Source organism: Tripterygium wilfordii, chromosome 13 (assembly GCF_013401445.1).
Source record: "Tripterygium wilfordii isolate XIE 37 chromosome 13, ASM1340144v1, whole genome shotgun sequence".
NCBI lineage: Eukaryota > Viridiplantae > Streptophyta > Magnoliopsida > Celastrales > Celastraceae > Tripterygium > Tripterygium wilfordii.
The window spans coordinates 1,054,786-1,076,876 of record NC_052244.1 but is presented as its reverse complement, the minus strand read 5'-3'; the positions used below and the strand labels follow the sequence as shown (position 1 = coordinate 1,076,876).

Sequence of the window (22,091 nt, the reverse complement as noted above, 5' to 3'; positions counted from 1 at the left end):
GTAGCTTCCAAAACAAGTGGACTTTAGAGGGTCTCTTGGAACGACATGTCGGCGAAGCGGACTTTTGTAGTTTGTATTTCCAGCAAAGTATGGAGAATCACCTTCTATACTGATGTGACCATCTCACTTGAGAAAAACGTGACGCTTTTATGCTACTGAGATTTGTATTATAATAATGTTAAGCCATAATATGATCCGCATGACTTTGTCTTTTTATGTTCAACACTGATTTATGATAGTTTGAGCAAATAAAAAATACTTATTATTAATTTGAAAATTTCACATATTATATCAAGCATTTCACTCGATGATATGAGATTTGAAGTATTGAACAATTCCGTCATTCATTACTTTATCTGACACTACCAAACTTAACACCACAAAACCTTGTGGCCTCATCCGCTCGAGCTGGATATTACTGTATAATGACTTACAAATGATGCGTGCCGAACAAACCCTGATAAAAATCTGTTTACAAAATTATCCTCCAAATAAGATTTAACCTAATGGGAAAACAATTTAACCTAACGGGAAATATGACTAGTACCTAAATTAGGTCAAAGTTAGCCACCACCTACTTTTATTGTTTTGATCATGACTTTTCTACATCAAAATTGTACTTCCTTATGCAAGCAATTATTTTTTTTAAAAATAATATTAATAATTTAGAAATTTATGGTAAATTTATAGACATTTTTAACCAAAAAGAAATTAAGGAAGTCAATAACCAATGTGCCAGTGCCAGGGTGCCACACCCACACGGCCCACACGAGCACAATTAATCGTCAATTAGTTGGGCCTTGAACCACATATCTCAGACTCCAGCCCAGCCTTGAAGTCGACTTGGGTCGGCCCATAACTTCCTAATTCTGTGATGACTAATTCCCTGTGATCAAACTAATTTGGGGACGGAAGAAGTCGCTAGCCAGTCGAAGAAGAAGCTCGAGCACAGAATCTTCAATGCTTCTCCGGTTTCTCTGCATAGTTAATAGTATCATTTTCTCTTGCATGATCAAGTTCCAATGTTGAATTGCTTGCAGGTTAATCATCTTCCTGCTCTGCCTTGAAGTCGCTCTGGTACGAAACGCAGTTAATTTTAGTTTCTGATTTTTTTTTCTCGCGATTTACTTTGTTGTTTGCAATGCCTATAATTTTAGATCGATTCAGTATGTTCTCCCTCGATGCAAACGAAAGAAATGAAGAACAGAGAAGGAACAGGTGTGTATTAATTACATAATTCAATTCGTTAATCTAAGTTGCACGAATCAATCACTCATCTAAAAAAAATGAATGCACGAATCAATCAATCAATAACTTCTTATTCAATTGGTTACTATTTAGTTCCACTAGTGAATTTAGAACGATATAAACATATATATGTTGTGAGGTTTTCTCATACTATAACGTAACCATGGTGTTGGCAATTGCTATATTTTTGGACGGGAGGGAAGGGGTTGGGGACCAATTTTTACTACAAGCCTTGCACACAAGGAGATGATTAACTATTAATGGAGTTGTTTAACAGCATGGTCCCACATGATATCAATATGATTGGTCATTAAGGGGATTTTGGCCGGCATTGATGGTAAAGGATGGATTAAATCTGAGTGTTTTTTGTCTTTTTAATACCACAACAAAAGTGACAACCTAAATGAGATATGAATTTTATGGTCCTCGGACATGATCCATCTCGGATTTTGTGTCAAACTGATATGTCATGTTAATGAATATTTTTTACATGGAATTCTCATATCGTCAATATGCTGTTCTTAGAAGTTTGGTTACAGTGATATTGGCATGCTTTGATACAGGGTGTGGCTTAATGGATCCATTATCAGTATAAGTCACCCAAATAGTGTTACGCTAGAAATATTCCTTGCTCCTGCCATTCCTTTTGGATGTACTACTATGCTAACAGATTGGAAAGCTTGAATGACCACTGCAGGTAACTTCAGCTTGCATCAATTTCTTGTCTGGGTTTTAATGTGCTTATATTTTTTGAGCCCAATATGCATCCTTTTGACCTTTCTTTCTGTTCTCTATCAAAATTTTGTAACTTGCTATAAATCAAATTGATTAAGTGGCATTTTTTTTGCCTTCGCCATATTTATTTATGATTTAGTGGTCTTGCATCTTCATATCTAGCAGCAGAACGTGTGAAAAATGTAACTACGATATGCTAACAGTGCAGGCATCACAGATCTATAAACTCAAATGATCATGTGCATACATGATCATTCAACGCATTTCATTTGCTCGTGCACCAACCTTATAGACACCATTTCCAGTTTGAAGGAAATCATTTGTGAGTTAATTTATTCTACTTTAATTGGCAGACTGGTGATATGTTGGATTTTTCTCACTTAAACTAGTTAGATAAAAGGAAAGATGTGTGTTTACTATAGAGAGAGAGAGAGAGAGAGATTTTTTTTTTCTGGCTAATGGTGTATTACACTAATTCCAGTTATTTTGCAAAATCTGTCAGATTCTTGTTCTACATGATGGGAGGAGATGATATGCTTTTGTTAGGTATGAGTGTATGACATTAAAGAATGCTTTTGCGTCCTAAACAATGAATTGAATGACTTACCTAATGATGTGTGGCAGCATAAGTGTCTGTTGTTTCTTCCTAATTGTTGAGAACATCAGCAAGCCCTGCAATTTCTCAACGAAATTGATTTTCTATTTACTTTTGTGTTGTCTCCTCCACTGCAGCCTGTTCCAAAAGGACCAGCCTAACGCTCGCAGACTCAGGGATTTGTTAAGAGTGAGCTCTCCAAATCATCCCCACCTCCTGCAGCTAAAGTCAGCTGATCAGCCCTCTTAGCCTGGTGCCTCCAATCTGTATGAACCAATACGTACCCCATCATGCACACACAGGAAAACTGTGCTGCTAGAAGCCCAAACCATAGCCCTGGGAAACCAAATTTGAACTTGAAAGTCGCAAGGACGGATACTGGCAGCCCAATGATGTAGAAGGCACATAAATTGATGCGGGCACCATCTTTAGGGCGTGCAGTCCCTGTTAAGACCCCACAGGCAGCTGTTTGTGGTGAGTTGCCAATTTCACAGAACCCTATGATTGGAAGTGCAGCTGTTACTAGATCAAGAACTTGTTGTTCATTGGTGTACAATTTTCCCCACACTGATTTCAGGGCTACCAATAAGACTGAGATTGTTAGTCCAAAACCAATTGCCATAGCAAGCCCAATTATGGCAGACCATTTTGCTCGAGATGGCTGGTTAGCACCTAATGCATGGCTGATGCGTGTTGATATACTGCAACTAATTGCATATGGGAAGACATACAAGATGCCTTCTGATTGAATAAGAATGCCCATCGCTGCAAGGCAAGCCTCTGGATTTTCAAGTAAGCCGCAGAGAAATATTATTATTTCATACCACCACCATTCCAAGCATACAGAAAGGCAGCTAGGCACTGCCAGAGACAGTAATGGCCACCACCCCTGTAAGATTGAGGCAATTGTAACCCCGTGCCAGGGTTTTATCGAATTTTTTGATGCCAGTACATAAATCAGCAAGCCTATGTTCAAATTTATTGTATTACAAGCCATAGCCAGCGCAACACCTTTCGCACCCAATTTCAGATGTATGACAAAAAAGTAGTTGATTGGAAGGTGGAGGACGAGCGCACATCCTGCAGCTACCGTAAGAGCTGAAGATAAGCCTTGTATTCTAAGAAAGGTCCTCAATGGGTTATGGACAGCTTGAGCCAGCAATTCGGGGATCGAGAAAGCAAGGTAAACTTTGGCAATTCTAACAATATCTGAGTCTTGACCTAAGAATAGAAAGAGGGGTTCAATGTTTAGCCATAGAAGAATCATGGGTATGGATACAAGGAAGAGGAGACATGTTGTTTTCATGTAGGTTTGGCTTAGAACTGACCACCTCTTGGCTCCATATGCTTGTCCACAGATTGGATCCATCCCCAATACTAGGCCTTTGATGAGAGATTGGCCTGAGATGTTGCTAAATGCTATCGCCAGGGATCCCCCGGCTAACTCTACTCTGCCAAGGTGACTCAAGAAGAGCATAGAAATGATAGACCTGGAGAATATAAGCAGTGTTGTCAAAACAATGGGGCATGCGATCTTTCCCAAGGACATCACCTCTGCTCCAATCTGCATGGAAATATCAGCAGAAAATTAACAACCGTCTCAAGAAATGCATTTTTTTCCCACCTCGTACAAAAGCAAACAGAATTGCAGATATGATGGAAGGACCATAACAGTATGACATCGCATGAAGCCAGATGGAATCTGTTTCTCATTGTCTGCTTGACTAAACAGAAACTCACAGGTACCATCACTAAATTTGCTAATGTTAACACACTTGAAAAAGTTATAAGGGACCTTTGAACTTTTTGCCTGGAATTGTGCGAAGTGTTTAACAAAGTTAAACGTACAGCTACTTTTCTAAAAGTGGGAGAGACAATAAAATGTCAGCAATGACACAGAGCTAAATATTTTACTCTGACGCAGGTCAGATCCTCTCGCAGCGATGAATATTCGAAAGGGAAGTCACCATATTGAGATGAAACTTGAAAGTAGAAGAATTTGACATGCCTAAGGTCGAAGCATAACCTGCTGTATGAAACTGATGATGACTATCAAGTGTCAACAACCCAAGATGGGAGCCACCACCCACCTGAATATTTGGTTTTGCCTGAATTTCATCAGTATGGTACCCTAAAAGTGAACCCTGAATCTAGAGTGTAAGTGATGGACCCGAGGACTCTGCAATTTATCAGAGTGGAATTCGCATCCGACGACTTGGGAGGTATGCCACACCACTCTGTTAGATTTTGTCTGCACCCCATCACTCTGTCACTATTTCTACACCGTTTGATACGAATTTGAGTGTGTTAGTTCACTCTCCCGTAAGTGATAGCTTTAGTTGCACATAAATCAATAAAATAGGAGAAAAAATAAGTCTCAGTTTCTGTGTCAATGGCCTTTCTACCCATCACATCAATTATGGTGTTTTATCCACCGGGAATGGAAACTGAACACATAAAGGAGAGTGTAGGGAGAGAGATGGTGATGGTGCCATTGGAAACTAAACTTGACCCAGTTGAAAAAAACACAGAGTAAAGAGCATGGACATGCTTCATGACTAACTAGAGAGCTAGATTACACTGTCTATTACCTCACTCAATGGCAGCTTTCGAGGAATCCTGTCGTTGTCTACGGATGAACTCAGGAGAGGAACGAATACTCCATCTCCTTTAGGTCTCATTGCTTCTTCAATATCTTGAGATTTATTACCAGTAATAGTGGCAGGACACATGTTTATCCAGCTTAGGGACTGTGACTCTGTAGAATAAGCAATTGGATAATCTGTAGAGCAGAACACAAAAGAGGTCAGTTTTGTAAGTGATTGGAAATCTGATAAGTCTGTAACTGATTATATCAACATGAATAAGGCCATGAGGGTATGTCATAAAGAGGCCATAAAATGTGAAAAATGTTAGCATACCTTGATAGATAGATATGTATGGAATCTGGAAACAGAATGTAGGAGATACTGAGAGAGGTAGGTGCTGCAAAGTTTATAGTAGACAACCACAACAACCGAACCACATAACAATAACAGGAGAGAAGTAGTAGTGGTGAGTGGTGTGCATTGGGAGGTGCAAAGAAATGGAGCTAGCTAGTAATAAAAAAGCACCAACTTACACTGACCTTGAATTATATATACAATTCTCTTCTACTTTAGTGTATATGGAAAAGTAGTTAGTGTTATTGTCATATCAATCACATAAGCAAAGAAAACATTAAACATAACACAACTGTCTGACGAATCGTAGTGTTTTTGTCTCAACTATCCCAAATATTGAGATGGACGTGCACGATTTCATATGGATCATGTGTGACATGTGAAGTTTACGATTTTCACATGAATCATGTGCGTCCACCTTAGCATTTAGGATAGCAGGGATAAAAAATACATTGGGTTTCTTAACATTTTCGAAACACAAATTATATGACTGTTATTCATTCTCTCTCCTTTTTTCTTTTTTCTTTTACCTCAAAACAGGACGAATTTAGTATGGGGATTACTCCATATAATACGGCGTTGATGATAAAGACTGCACTAATTATGAATTGAGATCATCTCTGTCTCACTAATGGCGGAAAATTAAAAGGATTATTACTTGGATTTATTTTATTTCCAAAAGTAGAGATAAGAATAATTGAGAAGTTGATCCCCATATATATATATATACAAAAATTCTCTTATGCGGACACGCGTAAACTAATAACTTGCGCACTTCATTTTTTAAGTGTTTTCAAAAGTGAAATGACAAGTAAGACCTATTACTTTGGGTTTCACATGTTTCAAATCAATGACGAGATTGAGGTGCGCAAATTATTATAATTTGCGGGTGTCCGTAGAAGAGAATTCCTGTATATATATAATTACTTCCTTAATATAGTCAACAGACTGCAATTTGGAGATAATGGATGGATAGAAATACTCGGATTTAAATTGCCAAAGCCACCTAACTTATTGTCACAAAAGTAAAATCTCTAAAAGGTCTTGAAAATTATTGGATGGACAATCATGTAACTATATTTTAATCATCTGTTTCACCTCCATAATTTCACTTTGACTGTTTAAACCCAACTTACTGATGAGTACTTACCGAAAGAAGCCAAAAAAATGGGCAACAAAAATAAAACTAACAATAATTTAAGACCAAGTGGTGATGTACTGTGGACTATAATATTTATTAAACAGACTAGTAATTGAAACTTACTTTCCTACTTATAGGCTATTATACATTTGATTTGACATGTAAAAAATAACTGAATTATTAATATATTTTTTTGGTAATTGAGAACTACACGATAGTTTACATTTTAAACATTTGATATAGGTCTGAACTCGGATCGTCAAACCCGCATGTGCAGAAGTTTCCCATATGAAGACTGGGTAAGCTGAGCCGAAGCCCAGCGCGTGATCACAAAGTATTATTTTCAGTGGAAATCGAATTTATAGTCTCCCTAGTCCATACTTGAATTATTAAGATGATATATATACTTAAAATGCTTTTTCTTCTTCTTTTTTGATAAATATATATTTAAGAAGTTGGCTCTTCCAAGTTGCACTAGTGAACACTATGTTAGCTACTCTAAGGGTACGGTCTGCCTTTTCTCATTATAGATTACTAGATATTCAAGAATCTATTTGATTTATAGCACCATAATTGGGAAAAAGAATATTTCTACTAATGCCCATTTTGTCTTTGTTTTATGTTTCTTTTCTACCATATTATTCGTTGGTGTAGTTGGTACTTGTTTAGCTTTTTCATGTTTTAAAGATCCTTTTCAAGCTTTTGAAAAGATACATACATAAATTAAACTATATATATACATATATTAAGAATCATGTACAACTAAAATTAGAAAAAATATATATCTAATTTATAATCACAAACTTTAGTTCTTTCCACGTAGGAGATGTGGCTTTCTAGGTCGACAAGGTTTTTTTTTTTTTTATAGACATCAATTGTACTTATGATGACAATTGATGTCCTAACTAGGGTTTAGCTTACTTATGGAAATAAAATAAGATAAGGTTTTAGCTTTCATTGGTTCCCACAACTTCAATTATATGTGGTTTGCCCAAAAACACAATGATGGTTGGTTACTACTATGTCTCCTTAATTCTCCACACACACACCCTTGAACTTATGTAAATCATAAATAATGCAACATAAATGGATTCACGTTGTCATTGGAGCCAATTAGAACTCCATGAGACCCAAAACATCCTTTACCATATACTATAATCACTTACACATGATATATTTGTTTGACAAAGTTATGGAATGAAGCAATCATAAGACCTAACTCCCAACAAGTACTCTTAATTTTCACAAAAGTCTAAAGTAATGGGTCGACTAATTAAGTCTCCCCACTTAAAAGAACCATGTTCCAACGGTTGAGTTCATCTTCCAACTTAGAAATTCATATTTCATTCATCACATTAACTAACATCCTACATGTACCCCGTGGAGTAGTTTGGATGGCAGACCGGATCTTCATATATATGAATAGGCAAACATACCCATATTCGATTCAGTGTTTGAGATTTTATTTATTGCTGAATTGGGAGATACCGTTATCTCTAGAGTTTACCATATAGAGTGAGCCCCGGTGTGGGCCGTCACCAAAAAAAAAACACAAGTATCCTACAGATTTGTCAAGACACACCCAATTGCATCATTGGAAAAGAGAAACCCATGAAGTAATTATCACTATTTAGTTCGATCTTGTTTAAAATATTTGTCATGTTTGCACTTCCTTTTGGGTGCATTACAAGCCTTTTAGGATTAGCAAAAGTAACCAAGGTACTTTTATGTAAGCGTGCAGGCTCAAAAAATTCCTGCTTTGATTTGGGACCAGCCAGAGGACCACACCCCCCCCACCCTCCCTTCTGCTCTTCAATGGTACGGCAGATGCTTAATTGAACCAACCAAAGTTTCAGCACATGAACTCATATTAAAGCAATACCATGCATGGACTAGTAGTGAACAATGTTAGAATAAAACCAATTTGTCAGATTAATATCATATGATTTAGTCTTTATGCTGCAGATTAAAGTGAAGATTAGTGGGTGTGGGTGTGTTTGTTTTTCTGGACATCTCTACAATGAGTTTCTAGTTTGCAGCCAAAATTCTTTTTTCAGAGCATTGAAAGAAGACAGTTTACATTTTTTAAGGTTTGAGATAAAAACTCAAATTTTGAAAATGACGAGGTTTGAATATTCTTGTGTGCCTGGACAACGACACCGCCAAGAACAAGAATCTTGAAAGGAAAACACAGAGAGAATTGGAATTAAGTGATAATCACATGGCTTAGCTCTAATCAGTATTCTTTAATGACAAGTAATCATGAGCCTTTGGATCATGTAAATATCGTATACTTGGATTGCTTCACTTTCCCCAAATACATATACTCGTATACTTGGATCACTTTACTCTCCCCAAATAACTAATAAGTCGCTAAATGTTAATGTAGAGAAATGAACTTGGCTCTCCAAACCCAAAAGATTCATCCCCCTCAACTCAGCCATCTCCCTTCAAGTATCTTTGGAGTCCAATGTTCCAAACACTTGATCAGCTATGGCTGTCACTCGGTGTTTGACGGGCGCTGACTTTGAGAAATATGTAATGTTGTTTACCATAGTCGACGTTTGTTTTTGTTTATGGTGCTTTCATAAGGATTACAAGAAGAGTGAGCAGTTGAGGTTCAATCAACTCCTACAACTCCTAGCAATACTGTTTACAAAAAATTACAGTGTCTAATTTGTTTTTGTTCCACACCATCACTTACAACTACTTTCACTTCCATGAGTTGTGTAACTCCTGTCAATGTCCCCGCGGCGCTCAATTTCATTCCCCTGCCTTCGTTAATGTATTAGAGAGACACACTGTAGTCTTTGAACAAACATGATATCCTAGCAAAAGCTCATCCGTATTTCAATAGCATATCGAGACCAATTTAAGATATCATCACTCAACCTTCGCAACTCCTCCATCAGGCATGCTACTTTCTGCAACAGTCTCCCTCACAAACCTGAGGAAAAGTTTTTGCAAAACCCAAGGTTTCAAAAGGCAGAAGATAAAGATGATCAAACAATCGGTAACAATATACGCGGTTGCACTCGAGTCTCTTAACACAGCCTAGGTTCCACATCACAAAGAAGCCATTGTAGGATTCGAAACTATGCAGGCCTTTTAGTCCCTATTCAAAAAGGCTATCAATGCTTCACAACCAATTAGAGGAAGAGCGTGATACCTGGCTAATTTGTCACGTGAAGATTGCAAGATGTAGATTGAGAGGATAAAAGACATCACGAGCCCTGTTTGCATTGATGGAAACAAATTATAGTATGAAAACAATCCGTTTGTGATGAAACAAAAAAGTTCGCACATTTTGAGTCAGGAAAGATGATATGAAAGAAAATGCACAGCCTGATAACAGCTATAAATTTGCGAATAGAATAACATGTAATTGAAAATGGAATGAGAAGACATATGCATTTATCAACATTTTCATTTTTGCTGCTTTGTTTTTCCCACCATAGTCAGTGATTACTGCACTGCTGTACTAGAAGCCTAGAAGAGAGATGGTATGATCTAACATCATGCTTATAGATCAAGAAACAAAAATAATTGACTCAGCAGCAATTAAAATTTAATATCAAAACATCTTTCAAATGTCGTTAACTATTTACTGAGAGACAAAAGAAAGTGTAATCATCATGGGAATAAAGAAAAATACTGCCTCAATTTAAGCTTAAATGATTACCTGATCCAAACAGAACGTAAAATCCAGAAGTCAAATCTATCTCCGACTGCTCCTTCCTGTCATATAAGACAACATAAATCCACATATTTGCACAGTAACATCAGATCTTCAAGCTCATACATGACAGCCATATAAGATACCAGACATATGACGAACAGAAGGGAGACGAATTTTAGAAAATTTGATACGTGTAAAAAAACTCTTAAAAGAATTATACATAGCTCCAAATCTTCATGGATTTAGATAAATATAATGCCTGAATTTCAAATCTCATTCACAAATGAATGGACCCAATGAAGTAGTTGGTGCAACCAAGTATGGATTAAACTTTTTCCTGAGCAACAGAGTATACCAAAGTTGCGCTAAATTGTGAAGCAAACCCTTTAACAACTAGAAGTCAGTAATCTACCTGAAGAGACTACTTTAAAGATTTAGTTGGTTCTCTAAAGAATCGTTTGTTCAATGATCTACACACTGAATTAGAACCCAATATAAGCAACAAGTAACCTAAGCCAAAAACTTCGAACCAAATAATAATATTCCACTCCTCTCCAAAGGTAATATGAAGTAGAAAAAGGATAAGAAAACTGAAACAAACTGTACCAGAATTTTTTTTTTTAGAGAAACTCGTTTTGCCTATGAAGATACAGCAGTAAAAAGTGAGGGGTCATTATTTCTTAGTCCAGCAAACCAATGAATAAAATCCGCTCATCAACAATTTGCACTTAGAACTCTTATATGGCTGTCACTGCAAGAGAACGGTTTTCCTGGACTTCTATCAATAGTTACATACATTACATCACAAAAAACTAATTCAGGGATCCAATCTGAAGATTCACCTTGACATCTGAAATGCCCATGAATTGCCAATATAAACAAATTGAAAGTCAACCAAGTGATCCTACCATGTGTATCTGACAAGGACATGCTTTGGCCAATGCTGAGCGTCCCAGAATTGTTTTCGAATATCTGGATGAATTTCAACATCTGTTCAAGAAAAATATTAACCAAGTGCTGCGGTCAACCCATGGAAAACAAGGAATTACAACTGACCAATGCCGATTAACCAATCAGGGGAAAAAACAAGAAGGGATGTGTAAAGTTAAATTCCAATTAAGCAAACAAGTAATGAAAATAACTAACATACATTGGTGTGGCATATCCATAACTTTTGCAGTCACACCGTGCAAATCTCCTCCGGAATATCTCTGCAAAACATATAAGTTTATGACCAAAAGAAATTAGCCAGAACGTATGGCTAATACCTTTATGAAAAAATTTATAACTGTTAAAATTCCAATGAGAAAAATCTTAAAAACTTAAGAGATAATGCAGCACCAATGACATTGCTAATCTGCTGAAGTAAAAGTCTTACCAATTGCACATCAATCATAGGAACCTCAGGGCTCTTACGATTTATCACGAGAAGCCATGGAATAAAAAACTTCTCTCTTCCAACTTGAAAGGAACTGCAAATCAATCAAGAAGTTAAATCCCCACAACTAAAGGAATAGAAAGAACCAAATATGTTTGAACAACATGAATTTGAAATCCCCAGCTAATTCCCAATACTATGGAGCAAGTGACAATAGTTTTGGTAAACAGTCAACATAACCGTATTGCAGGACAGGGACAAGAACGTTGAGGAGGCACACACATGATGATAATAGAAGTCTTGCGTTTAAGAAACAGAATAGAACTGGCTTGTAGAACTTTTTCATAAACCAGGATTCATATGTGTATCTTCACAACTCTGGTAATAAAGCATTTGCTATTAGTTTTTGCTTTCATTAGCTACTGCTTATGAAATTCCTTCTTTCTATAAGACAAGTTTCATAACATCTATTGGTCTCCATTTTCTTTCAAACAAAAAAACTTAGAAAACATAATTCTATGAAAATCAATTCACACAGTATGTACAGTTGACGTAAGTAATACTAAATTCTAGCTTACAGGAAGTTTCTCACATTTTGTAGGGATCAGCACCCGTATAACCCGTCGGCTTTGGTATAGGTATCAATACCTGCATTTTTAACGACGATAAAATTATACGCGCAAGACCTGACACGGAAACCCTAACTGAGAAATTGAGACGGAAGTACCTCTCGATTCACTGCAAACATCGGGCAATGCTTACCGATCATATCATGCCAAACAGTTCTGGACTGGAATCACAAACAGACAAACTGAAACATCAATTTCATGCGAAGCTACATTGATTACATACGAATACGAACATATACGCATTGATATACGATTCAACTAGTGGGAGAGATTAAGGACGTACAGAGTGGTATTGACCCTTTCTGCTCATCGGAACGAGGTCTCCAGGTCGGTAAGCACGAGAAATCGACGAGATCGATAATAACAAGACAACAGAGAGTATCGAAGCGACTCCTCTTCCTCCGGTCGCAGCCATGCCTAGAAGTCTAGAACTATTATGTGAGCTCAGATTTCACCGGCTCCTTTTGTTCTGTAGAGAGTTGACACTCGACATGCCCAAACAGAAGTATTTCATTATTTTGTGGATCATGGGCCTGGCCCAACTATTTCAATTGCCCAACCTCGAGGCCCGCTTTCAGTCTTTCCACTCCATGTTGGGCCATCCTTTCCAGTAGAAGAAAAGGTGGGTCTCCAATTTCATTCCATGCTAAACCCTAAACCTTTTACTCGGGCCCGATTATTTTCCAAAGCTCAGCCCAACTATCCTTTTCATTGGCCCAAATTTTGCAAGATAAATATAGGAAAAAAAATGTATTTATTTTCTTGCAATTCTCATTCTTATCATCTTATGATCTTATCCAAAATGATCTATCTATTTTTATCTCTCTGTTTTTTTTTTCCCTTCTAGAACCTATTACTTATTGGCCCAAATATATTCATGGATTAATATGCACTAAAAGTCTAAACACCTTTATAACAATAAAAAAGTAATGAACTATTCAAGAGTGCCCTACTTGATTGGGGATGAGCCATCCAAATATTGGAGATTTACACGAACAAACTTATTATATACTTGAGAAGAAGAGTAAGACGATTCGAGTTTTACATGGATGCAAGATACATGATTTCTCATAAAGGGAGCAATGTTATATGCTTAAAATAGCATTACATCATTCAATTAGGGGGAAAATATACTCACGTCATTGTCATCAACTAAGCCCATCAGACTAATCATGGGTGGAACAGGGTAAATTAGGCCATACGTGGATATGATAAACTCCAATTATCTACTTCTTAAAAGAGGTAATGGAACAATGGTTGGTCCAAAACGGCCGAAAAATTGAACGAAACGACCGCGGACGACACATGTAGAAAGAAGAAACAAAAAAAAAACCGAATGTGCTGCGTTCTCCTTAAAAACCATCACATTTTATTTTGGCCCGACCAATTTTTCGCCCCCAAATTTCAATCTCACTTGTCGTTTGATCGTTATACATTTGGGGTTCTTGATAAGGAAGTATTTTCTCTCACAAGACCCTTGAACCTCGAAATCAAAATTTTCATAATTAGATCAAGCACAATTGCAGAAACGTTCCTTGGAATTCCTCTGTGTTTGTATCGAATCGTCGTCGTCGTTGTTGTTTTTTTTTTTTCTTAATCTTTGTCGGGTTTAGGAGAAGTTGTGTACTTTCATGGGCGATCATCGAGATTGGTCGCCTGAAACAAACGGCGCTGTGTTAGCAGAGAAGGCGTCACTGTCTAATCAAACGCGAATTGGTGTCGAGTACTGGAAAAAAGCAGAGCAAGTGGTTGAGAGGATCATCTCACGGTTCCAGCCGACAATTGAATCCGAAGAGAGGAGAAAGACTGTCATTGATTACGTGCAGAGTCTTTTACTGAATTCCCTTGGTTGCGAGGTGAGAATTTGCATGAAATGCGTATGTGCCTGTTATTGTTCTTACTTTTTAAGTATATTTGTGTTAGAAAATTTTCTTTCATGTTTAGGGTTTAGGCAGTAGGTTTGCCATTTTCTCATCTGCACTATTTGGTAAGCCTAGTCTCTTTTACCTTCTCATCTCTGCACCATTTGGTAAGCCTTGTCTCTTGTACCAAAAAGTTGAGCGAGCTCTATGAGCCTTCATGGAGGAAGCGGAGAATGTCTAACTTGAAAAGGGTATTGGAGTACTCAGTGAAGGAGACACATATTATATTTCGTAATTAATGCTTCTACTTTTCAATCATACAATTCCGTTATTGGTTTAGAAAAGCTACTGCTATTTGAGATCGTGTAGGGACAGTAAAGGTAAAAAACTCCTGTGCGCAAGGCTTGGGGACGGGGGGCAAATGTACGCAGCCTTACCTTCACACATTGGAGTTGTTTATGTTACTTGAAGATGTGAACCGTAGGTTGCAAGTAGCATCTTAACCACGGGGTTATGGTTCACCTGTCAAGGAAGTTATAAAGCAGCACCCCTTCCCTTTCCCCAATGGAAGATCTAAAAGAGGAGGGACAAGAGCCAAGGTGAAGATCATAAATAGATGGATGAGTAGTTAATGTTTCCAGTTCTTTCATTCTTTGTATCTGGCCAAAAGTGAATACTAATGCCCGCATCTTTAGGATTTCCTTTGTATTGATGAAAAACGAGAAAGAAGGTACAAATCAATGCTAAGTTCCTTGCTTTTTTGGAGTATCTTTCCTTATTATGGTTGCACAGAGTATTTTTTTTTTTGACAAGGTTCTATCTATGATTATCACGTGGGTTGAAGGTTGAGTATTTTTTGCTGGTACAACAGTTGTACGTAATGATTTCCCTCTTCAGATGCAGACGGATGAAGTAAATGGTTAACAATGGGATTTGTGTTTAGAGCGTTTCAGATTTCTATTTGTGTAATTATTATTAATCCATGTTTTTTCACAGGTATTCCCCTTTGGATCAGTTCCATTGAAAACCTATCTGCCGGATGGAGATATAGATTTGACAGCCTTTGGATGTTTTAATGTTGACGAGGCTCTGGCCAGTGATGTTTGTTCTGTCCTTGAAAGAGAAGATCAGAATGGGGCTGCTGAGTTTATTGTAAAGGATGTGCAATTAATCCGGGCTGAGGTAAAAAATTTACCTTTAAACCAATTGTTCGTTATCCCTCATATGAGTGAACTTATTTCTTAATTTCCGTAAAATAAGAGACTTGTGTCTGTTATATTTCATTTGTTCATTGCTTTATTGGTAGTTTTTCTTATAAATGAAATCTTGGACTTTTAGATGTTATCTTATATTACTTGAAGTCTTTATGCTTATCTTGCTCCATTGGCCCTGCTCCTGCTCCTTTTCCTATCAGTATGATATTTATGGTAAGAAATGGAAATACAATGTGTATAAATCTGCCTGCCTGAGTGTATGTATGTGAATGTATGGATGTAATGATTGATAGGTGGTGCAAGTAAGATGAATATGTCTTTTTGTGGAATATTATCGAACAAATTATCTATGGTTGGATTGGAGTCTAAGATGGTTGATAACTCTACCCTTCCTAGGTATACCTCAACTTATGGATGTTGTGTATTAAGTCAAATGGGGAACAAGAGGGGAAAATTAGTTGGAAACGTCCTTGGTTTTATGTATCGTGATTAATTTCTAGAAATGAAATAGTGTAATGGCACTTGTATTGGGTTGTGGTTATCATTAAGAATAAGAATAAATGTTTGAACAATTTCCCGCGAGGTTCACATTGAATTAGTGAAAGTTGAAGTTTTGCTGATTAGTATATTACTGCCGATGGATCTGAATTTGTCATTTACTACGCCCTTGAATTTGCAAAGTTTTGGGGCTATATATCGAAGTTTTTTTGTATGTCATGAATGGATTTTCTCTTGAACTTGTTCTTTTTTATGCGTCTCATCGTAAGATTGCGTTGCAAAGACATTTTTAAATTATAAATGCTTTAGAAAGCTCCAAATGGGGCAATTACTCACAGAGTACAAGCATGATATAGTCATGGAGAAGTGATATATATTCACACTGTTTCTTTGTTCAAGCTTAAATCTGCAACAGTCTGCTGCCCTGTTTTCTGGGTTCTAATGCTGGTCTATTAGACCACAAGATACAATGTCCGTGCATTTCACTCACTCATGGAGATGATATATGATATTTTATGAGCCCTTCAATAGTTTTTTATTTGGAATTTTAAATATCTTGAGTTTCTTTCTGCAGGTTAAACTTGTAAAATGTTTGGTGCAAAACATCGTGGTAGATATTTCTTTCAACCAGCTGGGAGGGCTTTGTACATTATGCTTTCTTGAGCAGGTAGTCTATTTGGAGTACATGTGTAAAAGTAAACTAAGGCCCATTTTCTGCCACTTAGAAACTTTTGGCATCTGTGACTCTGAATGATTTACCTTTTTTGGGTGTTTGCTGATGTTTCTTTTTTTAACCAACCCTCAGTTTCATCAACATATAATGAAAGATTCGCTGTCCAGGTGCAGCTGTTAATTTTAGTCACATTTTGAATTATAAAATGAATTTATCAGGGATTTGAAGAACTATTCTCTTCTAGTGAATTTGTTGGAATGGTTGGAATTTTTTTTTTATTGATATAACTTTAATGAACGTGGTTACACATAATGGATTTATTTTGATATAAATCTCTAGAACTTGTGCTAGTGCGAACGAGAATATTATTCATAATTAGGTTAGTGAAGGCTTTTGAAAGGGTTATACATCATGTAATCATGTTGATATACTCGTTTTACGTAGTAATCAGTTAAAAGACCGAGGACGAGGAGGGATTTTTCCCATTCAAGTGATATTTCTGAATATTATTCACGTGCAATTGCACATATGCACAAATACTCGGATCAAATTGATATTTTAACTTGTTTAATTTTAATTTTTTTTTGTTGGAAGATTCGGCAAAATTTACAAATTCAAAGTAGAAAAGTATTTATGTAGTTATCCTTTTGGAATTGACATACTTACATTACTTTTTGCAGGTTGATCTCTTAATTGGTAAAGATCATATCTTCAAACGCAGCATTATTTTGATCAAGGCTTGGTGTTACTATGAAAGTCGTATTCTCGGTGCTCATCATGGCTTGATTTCTACTTATGCTTTGGAGACTCTAGTTCTTTATATCTTCCATTTCTTTCACTCTTCACTTAATGGTCCTCTGGAGGTGAGTGCTAATGATATTTGAAATCGTGTTACGGAATCATGAATTCAAACCTACTAATTGCTCAACTACTGTTAGGTTCTATATAAATTCTTGGATTACTTCAGCAAATTTGATTGGGACAACTATTGCATCAGTCTGAATGGCCCTATCAGGATATCCTTATTGCCAGATGTTGTAGGTGAGCAAGTTTTTTGTTTGCTTTTGAACTTCATTACTGTATAGATCCTCCATTGACTTTTCTGGCCTTTATTTGCAGTTGACACACCTATAAATGGTGGGGCTGGTCGATTGCTTAGTAATGACTTTCTTAGGGATTGTGTGGAAATGCTCACGGTACCTGCTAGGGGAACTGAGAGCAATTCAACATTTTCCTCAAAGCACCTTAACATAGTTGATCCCCTCAAAGAATATAACAACCTTGGGCGCAGTATTAGCAAAGGTAAGGGACCTTTCGTTTCTTTCTTTTTTTCTCACTTGAGGGAACAGAGTGCCTCTTGTTATTTTCTTCACATTCTGGAAGTGATACTAAGAGTTGTTTCAGTGACCTCTGTGTTTATGGTCCAGAACTAAGTAAGTTTCATCTATAATATTGGTATTTGTTTCGTGAATTTAGAGATGGATAACTAGACATCAAACTTGGAAAGTAGTGCTAGGTAGTCCATGGGAGCCCGTCTCTTAAATGAAATTTTAAAACGTTTTAACTCTCAAAATACATGTTAGATTTTTTTAAAAATTACATATTCAGAATCAACACATAAAACTCTTTCTAACAAGATCCATTGTCGATGAGTTTTATCGGGTAAATCTTAATTCCGTTGTTTTTTTCAATGGAATTTCAAAAACAAATGAATTTAGAACTAAAACAATGAATTCTACACTGTACTTTAAAAACCAATAGAATCTATATTAAAACAATAAATTTTGGACAATGAATTCTGGGATAAAAGAGTGGAAATACAACTATTCTATTGATTAAATTAATGAAATAGACATGTTGGGCTCTCATGTGCTACATGTCATTTTTGTAATTAATTTCATTGGGTTATATATTTGTGGAATTATATAAAAGTGAAGCATAAGCATGCCAAATAGAAGTAAAAATCATCTAACTAATAAGAGTATATACCTTGATATTTTTTTAATATCCAACCTCGAATAGCCACCTTGTAGACTCTGTGTGTGTGTGTGTGTGTGTGTGTGTGACACTGTGACACATTGTGTTGTGGTGGTAATGAGTATGTTCAAACTAAGCCCTCTTCTAATTTCTTCCCAACCCCACCACTTCTTAGTTTTTCTTTTACATGTGCATTTGAAGTTGATGATTATTCATTTACTTTCGAGTATCTTGTGGTACATAGATTATGACGGGAACTAAGATAGATAGACCTCACCCCACTGTCTTGCAGCTGACTTGAGTTCAAGGATAAGACAGAACTAAACCAGTTCGATGGTTTTTTGTTTCCGAATTGTAAAAATTATTATATCAGATATAGTTTGTTCTAAGCTTGGTGAAACAATTTACCTTTACAAGACTCCAAATCATTCTACTTAAAAGTTGCCATGTGACTAACCTATATTAATGATTTGTTGGAAAATTGAATTTATTGAAAGGCTGGGCAGGTTATTAATGCTGATAGCTGGCCTTTCTTGTGTTCAGGCAATTCTTACCGAATAAGGAGTGCTTTCACATATGGGGCTAAAAAACTTGGACAAATCCTTTCCCAGCCAGAGGAGAAGATAGCTGATGAACTCAGCAAATTTTTTTGTAACACCCTGGATAGGCATGGAAATGGACAGAGGCCTGATGTTCAAGATCCTGTCCCAATGGCCAGGCATAATGGGACTGATACTACATTATTTTCAGGTGCCAAATCATATCATGAAGATCCAATGTTATCAGGGATGGATATGACTCTAAATGGGCCTCGGAGTTCTAGAATGATTGGTGCTAATGGGACCCCTCTTTCTGGAATTCGTCTTTCTGGGGATGCAAAGGACCTTGCAACATCCAGACTACAAGGTCTAAAGTTAGCAGATCATGCGACTAAGTCTTCTTCCGCTCCTGTTGCCAAGGAGACTGTTGCTTCCACACATAAACCACATTTAAATTCCTCAGCCAAGGGAAATGGGGAAATGAACAATGGAAAATCAGATTTGAAATTACCTGAAAGCTCTGTTGCAACTAACAAGAGAGTCTCATCTGGGATTTCACCAGCACCTGGTGAGGACAAAGGCTTTGTTGCCCATAGTGACCATGATGAGGATTATTTAACAAATCATCGGGCTGTTTCTCCTTCTGGATCTATGAAGAATAATTCACTCCGGAGTCCGGCTGCTTGGTCTGTGGAGGACCTTTCTAGTTATCAGATGTTAGTTGGTGCTGGTGGAAATTCCGAGGCTTTGAATTCTCTGTCTGATCTCAGTGGAGATTACAAGAGTCATTTAAATAGTTACTATCATGGTCGGCGGTGGTTTGAGTCTTTCTTGAATGCCTCTGCTCCTGTATCTCCTACAATGCCCTTGCAGCTCTGGGGCAAGAATTCAAGGGAGGTACCAAGGCGGTCAGTGCAGTTCAGGCAGAGTTCATTCTCCCCTGTAAATGCCAATGGTATCATCCCCAGACCAGTGTTTTACCCAATGAGTCCACCTGTATTACCTGGGAGATCCCTTGGTATGGAAGAGATGCCAAAGGCTAAAGGGACAGGAACATACATTCCCAATACGGTATAATCGTTGTTGCCCTTTGGATATTAGGATTTTGGATTTTATGTGGAAAACTTGGCGTCTTTGAGTGGCACCAGCTTGATTTATTTGTTTGTCATATTTCATATCTCCTGCTCTCTTTTTTTCCTCCTTTTTTTGGGCAAAATTGTTTGTTGGGACTCATCATATCAAAGTGCTGTGCTCATGTTCTTGTAGGACCATTATAGGGACCAACCTTCGGCAGCTAGGGGGAGGCATCAAGCACCTCCATGGCCTCCTCATAGCAATATCCGGGCTGTAACTGCTCAGGACACAAATTTCTCCGAGAGAAGCAGCCGCGAACTAGGACCAGTGCAGTTTCATCCAGAGTCTGTCGGTTCAGATCTTCACTACTCTGGTTCTCCTGGAGGAAATTCTCACCCTAGGGTAAATGGTTTAATCCATCCGTCAGAGAGGGCTGTAGAATATGGACCATTTGGGTACCCACAATGGGGGGCATCCTCACCGGAAGGTATCAGGCTACAGAATCCAGATTTTGCTCTTACTCGAGATTCTAGATTTAATATCCCCGCAACAGGAATGCAAACATCAAAACAAGTATCGGGCGCGGATCAAGATAGGTAGGACAATATTATGAATCCAATTTATTTTTTTTATAGCAGCAGAGTTCATATATGGGAGTTTGCCTGATGCTTTTCTCATGTTCTGGACAAGTAGGATTGCTGTAGAATCACATCAGTTGAACATCTTGAACTTGAAAGATGAAGATGATTTCCCGCCCTTATCCATTTGTCCCCGGTGAGAAGGATTTATCTGTATGTGTGGTTTGAAGGAATAGAACAGCATATGCTAACAAAGGAACCTAGCTTCAGCTTTCTGCATGCAGCTGAGTGTCCATTTGTACATTTTCCAAGAATTTTACCTCTGTCAAAGCCTGTTTTCTGTGCTTTAGCAAGAGTTGTTAATTCATTTGATGCTCAAATTAGGGTTTTGTACTAGGGTTTGTTGTGGCTGACATTGTAGGCCATTGTAGAGTAAACATGCTGAAGTGATACTGATTTAGTGATTTCAGCTTAACTTTAGCTATAGAATTTTCTCCCGTTGGGAAAGGAAAGGAAGGGTATGTATTTTATATTTTAATTGTTTCCCAACTCCAAAAACACCCTTAGTTGCTCATTGTTAAAAACACGGGAAACAAGAAAGTAGTTAAAATCACTTGAAAATAAAAATAGATGTTCTCTATTTAAAATTGAAAATAAAAAACAAACCGAACGGACTCGGGTGAACTTGTATTTCTCCGGAATGTTTTACTTTGCTATTTTGAAAGTATTTTAGTGGGCTTACAAAGCGTAGTTAAAGCCCACAGTCAGCTAACTGCTTGGCCCACGAGATAGCCCAATGGACCGCAGCAGTCCAATGGACTGGCTGTATAGCGTATACCCAAATCAGTCCAACTCCAGAACCTATGGAAATATGTGGGCCTTAGGCCTCTTTGATTGTAATTCCTTGTTTGTTTTCAATAAAATTCTAGCCTTATAGTAGTATTTTTAAGTTCATGATTGAACATAAAAATATAACGAGATGTTTTAAAAAACCCAATGAGAGTTGACCTAAACAAACAAGTAAAATACAACTACCCAGTCCTTCCCAACTCGATTATAAATTTTTTAGATGGTTTTTTGGCCACCACGTACCTCCATTTAGATCAGCAATTATAGGACAAATCCATCATATGGTAATGGCTTCCAATGAAAAGCTTTTGACATTATTTTGTTTACTTCGTTTAGGTGTGACATGCTCATCAACAATGGACAATAATAGTTTTCTAAGCCTATTGATTACCAGAGTCCACTCTTCCCAAATACGCATACATTAATTAAATTCCTCACTGGTCTGTGTCAAAATGCGTCACCTCCTTACAGTCAACCAAA

At 37.2% G+C, this 22,091-nt stretch overlaps 3 protein-coding genes across 3 annotated transcripts; 1 reads left to right on the top strand and 2 right to left on the bottom strand.

Moving 5' to 3' along the window:
• Positions 1 to 2,717: 2,717 nt before the first annotated feature.
• On the bottom strand, positions 2,718 to 4,319 carry LOC120013551 (protein DETOXIFICATION 53-like). The gene has a single exon (XM_038865385.1). It carries the CDS (start codon positions 4,146 to 4,148, stop codon positions 2,751 to 2,753), a length of 1,398 nt encoding a protein of 465 aa, XP_038721313.1. The 5' UTR covers positions 4,149 to 4,319; the 3' UTR covers positions 2,718 to 2,750.
• A 4,868-nt stretch (positions 4,320 to 9,187) lies between these two features.
• On the bottom strand, positions 9,188 to 12,823 carry LOC120011932. Its single transcript, XM_038863109.1, has 9 exons — positions 12,631 to 12,823; positions 12,446 to 12,508; positions 12,311 to 12,366; positions 11,719 to 11,812; positions 11,491 to 11,551; positions 11,249 to 11,330; positions 10,344 to 10,399; positions 9,831 to 9,894; positions 9,188 to 9,608 (listed from the first exon to the last, which is right to left on the bottom strand). Exons 1-9 carry the CDS (start codon positions 12,760 to 12,762, stop codon positions 9,545 to 9,547), a joined length of 672 nt encoding a protein of 223 aa, XP_038719037.1. The 5' UTR covers positions 12,763 to 12,823; the 3' UTR covers positions 9,188 to 9,544.
• Positions 12,824 to 13,697: 874 nt separating this feature from the next.
• Positions 13,698 to 21,300, top strand: LOC120013400. The gene is made up of 9 exons (XM_038865192.1): positions 13,698 to 14,203; positions 15,206 to 15,391; positions 16,496 to 16,588; positions 17,275 to 17,457; positions 17,533 to 17,635; positions 17,714 to 17,896; positions 19,115 to 20,181; positions 20,377 to 20,780; positions 20,878 to 21,300. Exons 1-9 carry the CDS (start codon positions 13,979 to 13,981, stop codon positions 20,960 to 20,962), a joined length of 2,529 nt encoding a protein of 842 aa, XP_038721120.1. The 5' UTR covers positions 13,698 to 13,978; the 3' UTR covers positions 20,963 to 21,300.
• The last annotated feature ends 791 nt before the right edge of the window (positions 21,301 to 22,091 follow it).